This window comes from Coptis chinensis, chromosome 1 (genome assembly GCF_015680905.1).
Source record: "Coptis chinensis isolate HL-2020 chromosome 1, ASM1568090v1, whole genome shotgun sequence".
NCBI lineage: Eukaryota > Viridiplantae > Streptophyta > Magnoliopsida > Ranunculales > Ranunculaceae > Coptis > Coptis chinensis.
In genome coordinates, this window is record NC_141456.1 from 32,037,245 (window position 1) to 32,052,739 (window position 15,495).

General features: G+C 38.5%; 1 protein-coding gene across 1 annotated transcript; it reads left to right on the top strand.

The window, feature by feature from the left end:
- Positions 1 to 12,913: 12,913 nt before the first annotated feature.
- LOC147523503 (uncharacterized) lies at positions 12,914 to 15,286 on the top strand. Its single transcript, XM_086571303.1, has 4 exons — positions 12,914 to 13,402; positions 13,631 to 13,971; positions 14,122 to 14,227; positions 14,897 to 15,286. Exons 1-4 carry the CDS (start codon positions 12,914 to 12,916, stop codon positions 15,284 to 15,286), a joined length of 1,326 nt encoding a protein of 441 aa, XP_086427429.1.
- Positions 15,287 to 15,495: the final 209 nt, after the last annotated feature.

A 15,495-nucleotide genomic window follows, 5' to 3' on the forward strand; every position in this document is an offset into this window, starting at 1 on the left:
TAATGGCTATCTTCCCAGTTGATGCCACCTCATGATTGACCAAATCAAGAATAGATGAGACTACACAATGAATTTAAGCATAGAAAAATGGTTGAGTCAACTTGGACTCAGATTTACATAAACTCTCCAATAAATTAAAATTGAAATGCTCAAGTCTCACAAGTCAAGTCTCTGTACTAATCCTCTAGTTTGGTAGAAGTTTAAGTTACTTTTTCATTTGAAATTCCTCTAGTGGTGTATTATATGAACTTACTTTAGACTTACGACTTTTATCAGTGAGATCTATTTCTAGTAATAGAAACTTAGTCTAAAAGTCTTACTAATCCTAACTATGACTTATAATTTCCAATTTCATTAGCCAATTTAAACAATAAAAATATAGTTTTTACCTAGAATCACCATAATTCACATATAAATTTTCCAAATATTGTAATTAAAATATTGTAAAATTTTAATTCTCAACCCCCCTAACTAAATTATGCATTGTCCTCAATGACTAAATAAAATAAATGAAAGCTTACCATAGTTTAAATGATTAGAGAATGAGATATATTACCTTAAATGTGTGCAAAATTACATCAGCTAAAATCTATAGAATTTATATCCTTAAAAAAACAAATAAGAGTAATGATTCATGAAGATTAAAATTACTACAACGACTAAATATTTGTCATATGCTCATTCCATAGAGTTACACGTCTCCAAAAAGGCAGAGAAAATGTGCTAACATGAGTCACATGTACAAATGACACGACTGAAAAATTAAAATTAAAATTAAACAATGAATAATAATAATAATAATAATAATAATAATAATAATAACTTAAATCAATAGTTTCATTGTTGCACAGAATACAAGATTTGTCTCTACCTACAAATAAGAGTGATAAAACCATAATAGACAATTAAGTACATGAGTGATCATATTATTTATGAATAAATACTGGAATAAATAAGCCTAGATAAAGGACTCGATTTATTTTGATTTTGGCCGACCTCTCTTTTGAACTGATGTTTCAGCTTTGTTATTCTGGAGCATAAGAATATGTTCCATCAACTCCTTATGTCGCTGAATATTCATCTCCTCCTTGTTTTTCTGATAATTATACAATTTGTGCATACCCCTAAATAATGTTAAACTCATGTCTCGCACATTGGATCCATCTGAGCATCAAAGACACTATTGTTTTCAAAATAAGGAGGTGGGGAATCAGGGTCGTGATGAGCTGGTGTCATACCAAAAACTGGTTCACCCTCGTCTATCAGTAAACTAGGCTCCCAAAATCCAGGTGGACAGTGTAAAATCTACTTGGGAATATGTCTTTCTTTAAGTTCTAATCCTTCTGTCTCAACTGTTTCTTCACTAAATAATTCTAACTCATACAAAAGCCTAGTGATAAATGTTGGAAGGATGAGATACCCATGATTTGCATTCTTCCTCTCCATAATATTCCTCATTATAGTCTTTCCCAAACAAATTTTGTTATCCCTCTTCATTAACATAAATAGGATATAACCACCAGGTTCATAGATTATAGAAAAATTACTCGACCCAATCACGTTATCACAAATCCAACGATATGTCAAAATTTGATTCACTTGAAGGGAGCAAACTCGGACACGATTGGCAGAATCTACTTCTACTCTTTCTCCAAGCAAAGCTCGATAATCACATGATTGTTTTGCCTGTGTTTGTGGTTCATAGTGTGCTAAAATTCCCATTTTTTCTACTAGAAAATCAAGGGTGATGATAGTAGGTTCAGAGTCATTATCCCAGTACAATTCCATTTTCCCATTCACCTCTTCATAATTGATTCTGCAGTCGTAGAAAAGTCGAACAATACCTTCATGATATTTGTCTCCCTTAAAATAAAAGAGACAATCCCAACCTCAATTTTCGCATTCTTGTTAAAAAAATCCATTCATGGCATTGTTATCAAACAAATGTCCATAACAGAGTTCTGTGTAAATCTTTCATTTAGTTGCCATGTGCAGTTTGCAAACTTGTCCTTGAGCTAGCGTAATGTGTATGGGACAAACAGAGGGTAATAAGACACAACAAAACCACAGGGACGAGACTAAAAATTTAAACACTTGCTTAGTACAAAATCATCCAGTTCAGAACCTTCTTTCTCCTAAATCTTTCAAGTGTAAACAAATATTAATAAGGCACCATTCCTTCCTTCTAACCAATACCGCCTGACAACCTTCATGTTCTCCTATTCCCCTCCTGACAATAACAAACAAAATAGAAATCGGAATTCAATCAAAACTTTGATAACTCAATTCTCTTTCTCATTTATGGTTTCTTTTCCTTATCGAAGGCGAAATCGAATTCACCACGTCATCAAGGGAATATAAATTAAAAAGAGAATTATCCACAAATTGGGGAATCGCTTAGAACTGGAACTGGAGAAACTTGGAGGAGCTAATCAAAGCTACTGTTTGGGAATGTAGATTGAGTTCCACAATTCAAAATTGAAAACTAATTATGAACTAACCGGCAGTAGGCCTTGTCGATTAGCAAATGCTCCTCGTCTCGTGTAGGTGTAATTAGAGGTTGCAGTGCCTACTAATAGGTGGGGTTAAGTGGTGATGACGATGAGGGAGTGGTGGTGCGGCTGGAAGTAGAAGATTAGCAAAAGGAATAATGATTGGTCTCTTTTATTTGTGTTTCTCTAAGAAATTGATTGGGCTTTTCTTTAGCTTTTAGGCCCAAGTGGTTATCTGTAAACTTTGACTTGGATTAGGGTCTGAAACAAAGTAGGATTCTAACTTGTCCGGAATAGAGAAGAATTCCACCTTACTAAAGCACAACTTAGCACATATGCATCACACAGAACTTCAAAGCTTCTATCAATTCAATCTTTATTCCTAAAAACTAATTAATCACTCACTCCATAAACTATTGATATTCTAAGAAATTAAAAATAACTAAGCACTCATGACAGTAAGAAATAAACTTAACTATACTTCTACCATCTTTCTAATATTATTTCATAACGACTAAAAACTAATCAATTCTCCATACTATTTATGTTTAAAGCTCCTTCCCAAACCTGTTGTGGTGATGGGATAGAGAATACAGAGATGTAGAAAGTGTTGAAGTAGTGAAGTCAAGAGACACTACAAAATTTAGCTTTATAGGAAAACTTTCAGAAGTGCTCCACATCTCTACTAGTCTTAATCGTAAAGCTACAGCTTCCTGACGCTGGGTAGATTCCAACTCCTATCTTAACTCGAATTCTAAAATCTATCGCACTCTCCCTCTTTTTCTTTGCACGAACTGGGTTAGTTTCCCTGGTTATATTAGAACATCCCCAGTCCTCTATAACTTTGTGAATTAGATTTGGAGAAAGCTAATGAAAGTTGGAATGGAAATAGGAAAAGTGTTTCTTATATAGTTGAAGCAATGTGAGATAAGTGGCTTCTTTTCCTTTATGCATACAGGATAGGTTCAGGTACACATTTTTATCAGTTATATTTCTTTGTCATGAGCTACTTATTAAACTATCTATTTAAACTACTTGAGTTGCCTCCTATAAGCGCTACGTTTAATGTCGCCAGCCGACATAGAGGGGAAACTTAAGTTTACCCCCGCCCTAACTGAATTAGGTAATTAATTTTCTAAATTTTTGTGTCTTTTATAGTCAGATTCCCTAGACTTAAAACTTATTTTTAATCTGATTTCTTTTACTCTTTTTATCTTCCTTCTTTTCCATGCGTGACCTATACATTTTAGTAGAGGCGAGCCATCTTAATTAAATTTTAATTAAATTTTTTATAAATTTACAATTAAAGCTACCATAACATAAAGATGCTCGAATGTCTTCTATTTTTGCATGAGGTTGACCAGTGTATAGCAATGTATTAATATGGTGTATAACACTATCCTTGTTATAATTCGTGCCTAATTGTAATACACATGATAAAAATGGATCTTTGTAGTGAGTGTTCCTAAAACCTTAATTAGCTATTGTGTGTATTACACATAGATCATCCATCTTTTCCGTATCATCGTTAGGGTTTCTAAATAATGTAAAGATGTTTGCATCTACTCTCATATTCCCAAAAATTATGAACATGTTCTCATTCCTACAATTAATTAAAGCTTCTACTGTAGCTAAGAATGGTCTACCCAAGATGATAGGAATTTGGTTTCCATTTGTAGGTTAAGTGTCAAGAACTATAAAATCAACGGGGTAATAAAAATCTGAGACCTTGGTAATCACATCCTCCATTACCCCTCATGGAATCTTAATAGATCTATCAGCTAACTGTAGTCTAACATTTATTAGTTTCAACTCTTTTAACCCTAGTTGTTTATAAACTGAGTATGGTAATAAATTCACACTAGCACCTAAATCTAGTAATGCTTGGTCAGTGTAGGCTCCTATTCTACACGTAACTCTGTAAGACTACCGGGGTCTTTATGTTTTACTACGGCTTGGTTCTGTAGAAAGGATGAATAACTTTGTGCAAGGAAAGCGTCCTTTGGGATTTTTGTTTTCTTCTTTAGTAGGTCTTTTATGAATTTGGCATAAGAAGGTATTTGTTTAATTGCACTTAGAAAAGGAATATTTATATGTAGATTTTTACAAATATTCATGATCTCATTATATTGTGCTTCCTTTTTGTTATCTTTTAACCTAGAGGGGAATGGTGCAGGTGGAATTTTTTCGGTTACCTGCTCTTTGGTTTTCTCAGTTTCAACTAGCTTTTCTTTATCTTTTGTTATAACAACTTCATCATAATCAGGTATGTCAACTTTGTTATCTACTTTCTTTCCTGACCTAAAGGTAGATATTGAGTTAACTCCCTTTGTGGGTGTAGATGAAGCTAAGGGGTGGTTTCAACCTGATAAACATTTCTACCTTTAGGGTTTTATTCAGGTTGACTTGGCAAGGTTCCCTTGGGTCTGTCTACTAGACTAGCTAGTATCTGATTTAATTGTTGGCTCATTTGTTGAGTTATTTGTTGAGTTACCTGAGAAATTTGTTGTGTTACTTGTTGAGCCATAATATCGAATTTTTTGTCAATTCTTTTGAATTCATTCTCAGTTTTGGTGGCTAAAGCTTTCATGGTTTCATCTGTGGTGTTGGGTTAGGTTTGGTAATTAGCCATAGGATCAATAGCTAATTCTCTGTTCACGTTTGTTTGTTTGTTGTTGTTGTTGTTGTTGTTGTTGATTTTAATATTGAGGAGAAGGTACTACTGCGCCTCTATTTACGTATTGTTGCCAATTGTTCCCTTGATTACCTTGAAAACCATATTTTTTTTCCTATGGAGACATATTTTGTCTCCATGAATTGTTTGAGTTATTTCTAAGATCTGGGTTATAGTTGTTTTTGTTACTAAAATTATTTTTGATAACCCTGTCTTCTAAATGTATTACAAGCGCAAACATCATCAGTACCTTAAGCAACAAACATAGAGCAAACTGAGGTGTCGTGATCTATAGTAAGACAATTTTCACAAAATTAGTTGACATTCATTTCTTGTTTAGGTTGATTATTCATTGGAGAATTTAAAGTAAATGAATCAAACTTCTTGTTTGAAGTTTCAATTCCTGTGAGTAAACTAGCAATGGCACCTTCAAGTTTCTCATTGAGTTAGTTTTTAACCTCATACATACCTGGTTTAATAAAACTCATCCCCCTATCTACCCATGCCATGTCCTCATGGTCACTACCAATGGCCCAATCTTTAGAACTTTCAGAAAAGTTTTGCAAAAAAGTGTATGCTTCATCAGGAGTAAGACTAGTAAATCTTCCTCCATTCATTGATTCAATTAATTGACGGTTCATAGATGAAAGACCTTTTATAAAGTAATGTACTATATTAAGTTTGTCAAAACCATGATGTGGACAACAAACAAGTAAATCATTAAATATATCCCATGTTATACAAAACTCTTCATTAGGTTTTCCTTTAAAGGTTGAAATAGCCAATTGCATGGTTTCCGTTTTACGTAAAGGGTAATATTGTTTCATAAACTTTTGTGATAGTTGCTCCCAAGTAGTTATATAATTAGAGGATAAGGATCTATACCAATGTAGTGCGGCATCCTCAAAAGTCAAGGGGAACAACCTTAATCTAGTTTCTTCAGGGGAAAGATGAGGTGCTTTAAAAGTACTTAATATGCTTAAGAACTTACTTAGATGATTATACGGTTCTTCATTTGTTTTGCCATAATATCTTGGCAACATATTAAGAATGGTGGGCTTAATCTCATAGTTATTGTTATTGTCGGGCATCACTGTGCAATTCGGTGGTTGAACCGCGATAGGTTGAAACAAGGTGCTAAGAGTTCTTTGATCAGCCATGGCGGCTAATGGTACTCTCTCTGGTGTATTCTCTACTTGTGTAGATGGTGTATACGGTGTAACTAAGTCTTCTAGTGGTGTGTGTGTCTCAGATTCATAATCAAATCCTGATTTCGATGGTGTAGTCTCCTCCAATACCAGAATTGGAAGATTGTTACAAGAATTTGCCCTTCTGATTAAATGTTTACAAGGTGAATCATGAAACCAAGTTTTCATCCACTACATAATTAAGCTATATAAACTAATCTAATATGCACTTAATTAACTAAATTATATTATCAAACTATATTAGACTGACTATTAATGCTAATTATGAAACCACTAACAGGAGATTCACTGTGGAAGAGAAGTACTTACTGTTACAGCAAGCAAAACAAGTCCAAAAATTTTGAAATTTTTATAGTTGTTACCTGATACATCCAGGAAGTAGCCTGTAATATTTCAGAGCAATCGGAGCTTGCAAAGTCCCTCTTCTTTACTGTTTAATCCTGTAGTGTCTAGTGAATAAGTTTTCTACACACACTGTAAACAATTGATTGATTAAATAAGTAAAACAGCACTAGAAATCACGAAATTGTTACTGGAGTCTCCTGACATGTCAGGGATGATCCTGTAAAAATGTTGGATTATTTGGAGTTTAATAGATCCTTCTTCTCGACTATTCTTCTAGAGACCTTGGTCCTGAAAAACTGCAGCAACACACTGAAAACAAGCAACTAGTTAAGTGATCAAAACAGGTCAAACAATACCCAAATTTTTACTAGAAGTTTCTGACGAATTGAGTTTTCTCCTGTAAAAAATTTAGAATTTTTGATAATGTGCAAATAACTCTGCTCGACAGTTTTTATAGATGCTTCCGTCCTGAAAACTGAAAACGGGGTACTGCAAAGACGATGTTAGTTACCCAGGTAACACAAGTATAAAAAATTCGAAAGAAATTCTAATAAATTACTGATACTGTACAGATTAACTCTATAAAATTTCAGAATTTTTTGAAATTTATAAATATGTTTTCTATACCGTTCTTATCTGTCAAACAAACACCAAACTTTATGAAAATACTTTTTACTATGCAAATCTAATTTAATTATGCTAAAGTAATCTAATTATGCTAAATATACAATTTATACTATATGAATTCCTAAATTAAAGTGATATAAATTAAATATTTTATCACCTAATCAATTTAGAGCCAGCAGCGGCGCCATTGAAAAAACATGTAACACGTAATTATTTATGTCGTTGTTTATGTTACGTATTTTTTACAAATCTTACTTAGCCTATTAAATATTGATTCGTATAGTGGCTAGCAAGGTATCAATCCTACACTAAATAATTAGTTGTTGATAATAGAAATTTCTAATCTTAATTACTCTAATTGATGCAAGTAAAAGATGTGGCTAAGTAATAATGAATATATGGTTGATTTGATTTGAGATTTCAATTATGCATAAACTAAACTAAATTAAATATATAAATATGAATCAAGAGAGAGAGTATCTTAGGAGAGATGAATCCACCAGAATCATAGAATTAGTCTAATAGATCTACATATCATGCTTAATATAAATCGATCACCAATAGAAACTCACCATACCTACAAACCTTATGCTCATAACCATGATGATAATATGTGGCTTTCAACGTGTTTTCTACTTTACCACCAAGTACTTCTTCAATCTCCAATGATATCTTCTATCTAACCAAATTGTGCTTTAAGTGGCATTTAATATACAACTCTAAGTGTCATGTTAAATCCACATGTGACATTAACCATATAACTAATTGTGGTGCCATAAAGAATCCAATCATCACACTAGAACACTAAAAACTAAAATAAAAGAATCTAGGGTTTGTGGTACTTGGCTCTACACAATCATGAATTACCCAAAGATCTCCTAACCTCCACAAGGAGCGTTAGATCAATGGATAAATAAGAAGAAACTCAATGGGGACTTATACTAGAACATGATAGAAGAAAAACTAAACTAAAACATAATAGAAAGGCTTCATCTCCCCTCCCAAGAGAAGGGAGATTAGCTCATCATACTATGCTATGAACCCAATATAAAAATGAATAATCTTTATTAATGTAATAGTGAAGGCCTGAACTTTATTCTCTTTTAATTCTAAATCTAATATGCAAACACTAAATTTCCTAGATGTTGTAAACTGTGGTTTTTGTGCCTTATATATTGGCTTCACATGTTCGTTTGGATAGAGATTCGAATCCTATGTTTATTTGGTGTCAAACTTTCTACAAACTTTCTAAAAGCAACTCTGGAAAAGTTAGATTCGGTTGAACTTAGACGTGGCCTGCTTTGCCCTGTAGGCTACTTCCCAGGCTACCGCTTTTAACAGCTTTCAGTTTCCTAATTCTTGTGAAACTCTAAATTCTTTTCCATGTTGATCTCCTCTTCCTATGAAGTTGAAATTAAAACTTTGATATTAGATTTAAAACTCTTCTAACTCAATTATTATCCTCTTTTAGAGTCCCATTAGGCTTGGCACTTATGGAGACAAATATGACGTTTTTGCCCTAGACCTTTAGCTGTAATTCCCAGTGACTCCTTTTTGACTTGTTTGACTTCTTTTCCCTCCTTATTTCACATTTATATTCTTTGACCTGCAAAAACTCAAATTGCATCACATTAGAATATTTAAATATAAAATAGAGATTAACATACACATAATTGGGGATATAAATCATTACTTTTGAGCAATTATCAGACTGCTAAAACTCTACCTGATCCTCACATGAGCATCATTAACCCTCCCCTTATGAAGGTTTTAGCTCATGGTCCTAGGATGGATTTAATATCTTTGATGTATGAAATGAAAAAGTAAGAAGAAGCAAAGTAAAAATTGGACATTTAACTTGAAGAAAACAGATCTTATTAGAAGTTCAAGACTTCCTGTATCAACACTAGTATGAAAGCTTAAAAGAAAAATATACCATGCATGAAATGTAAAACATCCTAAAATGGAATGCCAGAAAAATGGAATGCCTCATTTCTCCAACATCCCAAAAGATATATCCTCCTCTCTCACGTGAAGCATTTCTACCTTTTATTACAAGTTTGTCTTTTTCTTCACAAATCATCCAAATTTTTTCACACCTTTTCTAATCAAAAGTCTAGTCATGCATTTAATTTCTTATCTTATCTTGTTTTGCAAGGTGTCCAAGAGTGTCCATAACTTTCCACTTGTTCATGCATGATGACTCATCACCTCTTGTGGACCCATAGAGTGGGTCCACATGTTGTGTCCAGTGGCGGTTCAGGATGTTGGCATTTTTACAACTTTCTGTCTTTGTGTAGAGCTCGTCGCCCTGGTCATTCTGGCAGTTCACTTGCCAAAATCGGAGTCCAGGTTTAGAAGATATGAGCTTCGGAAGTTTGCTGCTTCTTTGCACGTGGTCCCGTTGGAATCTTCGGCTCTAGTCAGGCTTTGTTGGGCTTCACTGGGGCTGAGTGGGAAGACTTCAAGTTTGCACAGTATTTTCGTGCTTTGATGCAGGTTTTTGTAGTGGCCTAATAATGAGAAGTGGACTAGGTCAATGGGATAAGGAATGGAATGTAACATAATAGGGGAATTTGAGGAGTAGGGAATCGTGACCGCGGAACCCTAGACCGTGGACGTGGCATATGTATGGCAAGAAGGGGAACCGAGAGATGGGAAGATAGATGGATGGGAAGGGGGGGTATAAAAGGAATAGGATAGAGAGAAGGAGGAAGCCGCATAGTGAGAAAAGAGAGGAAAGAAGAAGAGAAAAGGAGAAAAAGAGAGAGAGGGACTTGGTTAAAGAGTGAATTTATATCTTCAATTTGTATTTAGGGTTTTGAGGTTCATACATTGGGTGCCGTCTATGGGAACCAATCAGAGAAAGTCAGAAATGGCACCAAAAGTGATGAAGAGGGGTGGGCAGACCAAGGAGAGTAGTGGTGCAAGAGCCAACACCGGAGGCGGTGATTGATGAGGAGGGAGATCAAGAAGAAAAGCCCGCAACATAAGAGAGCCGGCTTATGCGAGAAGAGATTGTGAGGCTGAGAGAGGAGAACGACGAACTAAGAAGAGAAAAAGAAAAGGCAGAGGAAGAAGAAGGGGAAGAAGTAAGTGAGGAGTCTGACGATAAGGAGGGTGGGCCGAATCTCGTCGAAAACCCGGTGGCTGGCTTAACCATGGAGCAAGTTCAGAAGATGATAGACAATGATAGAGAGGCGAATTGGCAGCAAGCGAAGAATCGAGGGGGGGAGCGGCTAGCCAAGTGGTGGCCGGACTGAACCGCAATCCATTAGCGGACGCCATCTGGGCTTCAGAGGTTCGAAAGATACGATGACAAAGGAGGCCCAGCGGATCACATCCATCATTTCTGACAACAGATGCCTCTTTGGCAAGAGGCTCGGTATGATGGGCTGCGGTGTATGATGTTCCTGGCTTGTCTTAAAGGAAGGGCATCAGATTAGTATTATAGATTACCGGCGGGAAGCATAAGTAATTTCCAAGAGTTGGAGAAGGAGTTCATAGACCACTTCATACACCAGAAAAGGCGAGTGGTTGATTTCCCGGCGTTATTCAACGTTCGACAAAGATCCGCGGAGTCAGCAAGAGATTACCTATGTCGATTCAAGGCTGAGATATTGAAGGTTGAAAATATGGATGAGAGAACCGCAGTGATAGCATTTGAAAGAGGATTAGTCTATGGCTAAAAATGAGATCGCGACCTTGCACGAGCTATATCCGCGGGTGGAAAAATATATAAGGTATGAGGACACTATATATAAGGATTTCAAGAGGTCAGGGAAGGCAGTGTTAGCTTTAGAGAAAGGCAGGGAGCACCGAAGAACGGAGGCATCCGAAAAAGAAAGCGGGGGGGATCGCGGATACCCCCCACGGGCGGAAAGAGACCGGGAGGGGATTCGAAGGGAGAACAGAGAGAGGAAGCCATACCACGAGATGGAGTCGACACCGCTAAAATAGACCATTGAGTGAGATTTTACCCCTGATTAAGAACCTGCAGGGATATGAAGGGCCGCGGAGCATACCTATAGAAATACTGGATAAGCCTTTCTACGCATATGATCAGATAAGAAATCATGAGACTAACGACTGTTACGCGCTAAAGTGGTTGGTTCAGAGGTTGGTGGAAAAAGGGAGGATGAGGGAGTTTGTGAGGGGCGCATAGAATGAGGAGCGCTTGCCACACCAGGACCGAATGCTGGGAACCATTAATGTGATTTTTAGTAGGGAGGTTCTAAGTCATAACACTCATAGAGATAGGGTAGGGGTAACCGCAAGCATCCAGCAGATCAATGAAGGGGCAGACAGGCCGCGATTAAAGGTAGGGTCAGTGGAGGACAGAGACAGGATTGTCTTTAGCAGTGCGGATCTACGGGCTGTGGATTACCCCCATGAAGACGCGTTGGTCATCATAGTAGCGATGGGCAACTATATGGTGAAGAGGGTGTTGATTGACTGTGGCAGTGCAGTGGATTTGTTGTTCAAAGGAGCTTTGGAAGAAATGGGAATTGATCCTAGGCAACTAAGGCCTCTGCGAACCAATTTATATGGGTTCAATGGGAGTATGACGGATCCCATGGGAGAACTCTTATTGCCTATGACCACAGGTCCAGTGACGGTATTCGCCCAGTTTATGGTGGTGGACTCTGCTTCTCAATACAACACAATTTTAGGGAGGCGGTGGATTCACGAGATGAAGGCTATCTCATCAACGTATTACCAGGTGATATAATTTCCCACCTCGACTACCATGTATGAAGTTTGCGGCGATCAGGTGACGGCCAAGAACAGTCATTGGGGTACAGTGAAACAATTGATCCGAGGACCAGAAGGAGAGACTTCAAACCCTAGGAAGAGACAAGCATAGAAATTATAGTGTGCCTCTGTACAGGGGGAAGAGGAGTCATCGGTGGGTTCGAAGACATTCGATGACATTGAAATAGTGAATATTGGGGAGGGGGAGGAAGAGAGGTTCACGTCAGTAGGGTCCAGTTTGCTAGAGGAGTGGAAGAGTAAGTTGGTACAGTTCTTGTCCAAAAATAAAGATGTCTTTGCTTGGGTAATTGAGGATATTACAGGATTAGACCCAGGGTTTGCATATCATCGGTTACACATGAAGGAAGATGCTAAGCCAGTGAGGCAAAGGATGCGAAGCATTAGACCAAAGTATGCCGAGGGAATTCGTGAGGAGGTCGCTAGGTTAAAAGGAGCTAGAATAATATGAGAAGTGGAATTCATAGATTGGTTGTCCAATGTCATCGCGGTACCAAAAAAGAATGGCAAGGTTCGTATGTGCGTCAATTTTACAGATGTGAATTTAGAGTGTCCCAAGGATAGTTATCCCATGCCGCGGGTAGATGAATTGGTGGATAGAACATCAGGATTCAAAATATTTTCGTTCATGGATGCATCTATGGGGTATAACCAGGTTGCAATGTACAGACCAGATCAGGAGAAGACAGCCTTTGTGGTAGAAGGCAGCACGTATTGCTACATGAGGATGCCATTTGGATTGAAGAATGTTCGAAAGCAAAATTCGGAAGGGGATTGAAATATACATAAATGACATGGTGGAAAAGAGCATGTCTGAGGAGGAGCATCTAGAGGACTTAAGAGAGACATTCGGGATACTACGGAAATACAATTTGAAGTTGAATCCTGAGAAATGCACATTCGGATTGACCACGGGGAAGTTCCTAGGCTACATTGTTACTCACCGGGGAATAGAGGCTAACCCCGAACAGATAAGGTCCTTGGTGGAGATGTCATCACCGCAGAATGTCAAGGAAGTGCAGCGGCTGGCAAGTAGGGTCGCGGCTTTAAATAGATTTATTTCCCAATCATCTGACAAATGTAGACCACTGTATCGGTTACTAAAAAGTACACCAGATTTCTTATGGACATCAGAATGCGAGGAGGCATTTCAAGAGTTGAAGAGGTATTTGGGCAAGGCTCCTTTATTGTCGTGGCCAGAGCAGGGGGAGAAGTTGTACTTGTATTTAAGGGCCACCGAGTATGTAGTTAGCTCAGTTCTCGTCGACAAAGTGGAAAAGTCGGTATATTTTCAAAGCAAAACATTATTGGATGCAGAGACGCGGTATAGTAGAATTGAGAAATATGCCCTGGCGTTAATCTTCTCAGTCCTAAAGCTAAAACCCTACTTTGAATCACACTCAGTGGTGGTGGTGATGAACCTGCCTCTAAAACAAGCATGAAAGGCAGAAAAGTCAGGCAGAATGTTGAAATGGGCAGTGATGCTTAGTTCCTACAAAATACAATATCAGATAAGAACTGCGGAGAAGGCACAGGCGGTGGCAGAATTTTTGGTAGAGTTCCCCGCGAAGGATCCCACTTGGGGAGAAGAGATGGTCATGGAACCGGAAAGGGATATAGAGCCCGACCTCCTAGACCCGTGGGATAAGAGGAATGGGTGGAGAATATTCGCAGATGGATCTACCACTGACGCCTGCAGCGGCATAGGGGTTATGTTGGTTACACCTGATAATAACAAAATAGAACATACCATGAAGCTAGGGTTCGCATCATCCAGTAATGAAGCAGAGTATGAGGCAGTGATAGCAGGATTGATAATGGCCGAGGACTTGGGGGTGAAGGAACTGACCGTGTATTCCAGTTCAAACTTAGTGGTGTGTTAGGCAAATGGAGGGTTCGCTGCTCGGTGCCCCCGAATGGTGAAGTTTTTAGAGGTGGTGCACAAAAGGTCCACCAAGTTTACGAAGCTCAGATTTGTACACTTAGGTCGTGGTGAGAATAGGCATGCAGAGGCCCTTGCAGACGTAGCTGCAGCCATACCAGGGTCAGAGGAACGAACGATACGAGTTGGCAGATTGGAGAAACCAAGCATAGAGGAGGTGATGGAGGTGTGTCAGATCACGGAAGAAGGGGGATGGATGGATCCCATTAAATGCTTCTTAGCAGGAAGGGAGGTGGCAGATAAGAAAGAAAGAAGAAGGTTGGAATAGACATCTCAGATATATGTTCTGCTTGAAAGAGAATTGTACCGCAAGAACTTCAATGGGCCGCTGTTGAAATTCCTGGGACCACGGTTAGCATTAGAGGTGCTGCCAGAACTACATGAAGGGGATTGTAGGAGCCATTCCGCAGGGAGGACCATGGCACATCGACTCTTGACACAGGGCTATTTTTGGCCCCATATGAAAAGGGATGTAGTGGAGTTCGCTAAGAAGTGTGACAAGTGTCAGAGATTTTCACAGTTGATCTTCGCCCCAACGGAACCCCTACATAACGTGTCTACTCTGTGGTCGTTTGCTATGTGGGCGATGGATATAGTAGGACCGTTGCCCATGGCTAGCGGCAAGAGGAGATTCATGCTAGCAGCAACGGACTACTTTACCAAGTAGATAGAAGTTGTACCCTTGCAATAGGTGAAGGAGACGCAGCTAACTAAGTTCCTATGGGAGAATATCATATGCAGGTTCGGGTTGTCGTATGCCATCATCGTGGACAATGGGACACAGTTCATAGGAGCAAAGGTGACGGAGTTCTTGTAAGGGTACAAAGTGAAACAGGGGTTCTCTGCCACCTACAACCTCGAGGGGAATGGACAAGCTGAATCTTCCAACAAAACTATAATGAACAACCTTAAGAGGAAGTTGGAAGACAAGAAGGGGGCGTGTGCGGACGAGTTGAATCATGTACTTTGGGCTTATCGAACTACTCCTCGGACAACCACCAAAGAGACCCCATTTGCCCTAGCCTATGGCATTGAGGCTGTGATTCCTTCTGAGATGGTGGCATCTACAATGCGAACTAGGGCCATGGAGGAGGGTTCGAACTGGAGCATCTTGGAAAGGGATTTGAATTTGGCAGAAGAAAGAAGAGAGTCAGCCCGCATTCAGTTAGAAGAGTATCATAGGTGCTTACAAAGGCAATACAACAAGCGGATCAAGCCACGGTAATTCCAGATAGGAGACTTCATGCTCTGCCGGGTGACCCCTAGTACAAAGAGGGAGAAAGACGGGAAACTGGGTCCAAATTGGGAAGGGCCCTACACTGTGGTGGAAGTAGGAGGGGCTGGAACTTACAAGTTACGGACAATGAAGGGCAAATTGATAGAAAAGCCATGGAACGTGAGAATGCTGAAAAGATTTTACAGTTGAATGTAATG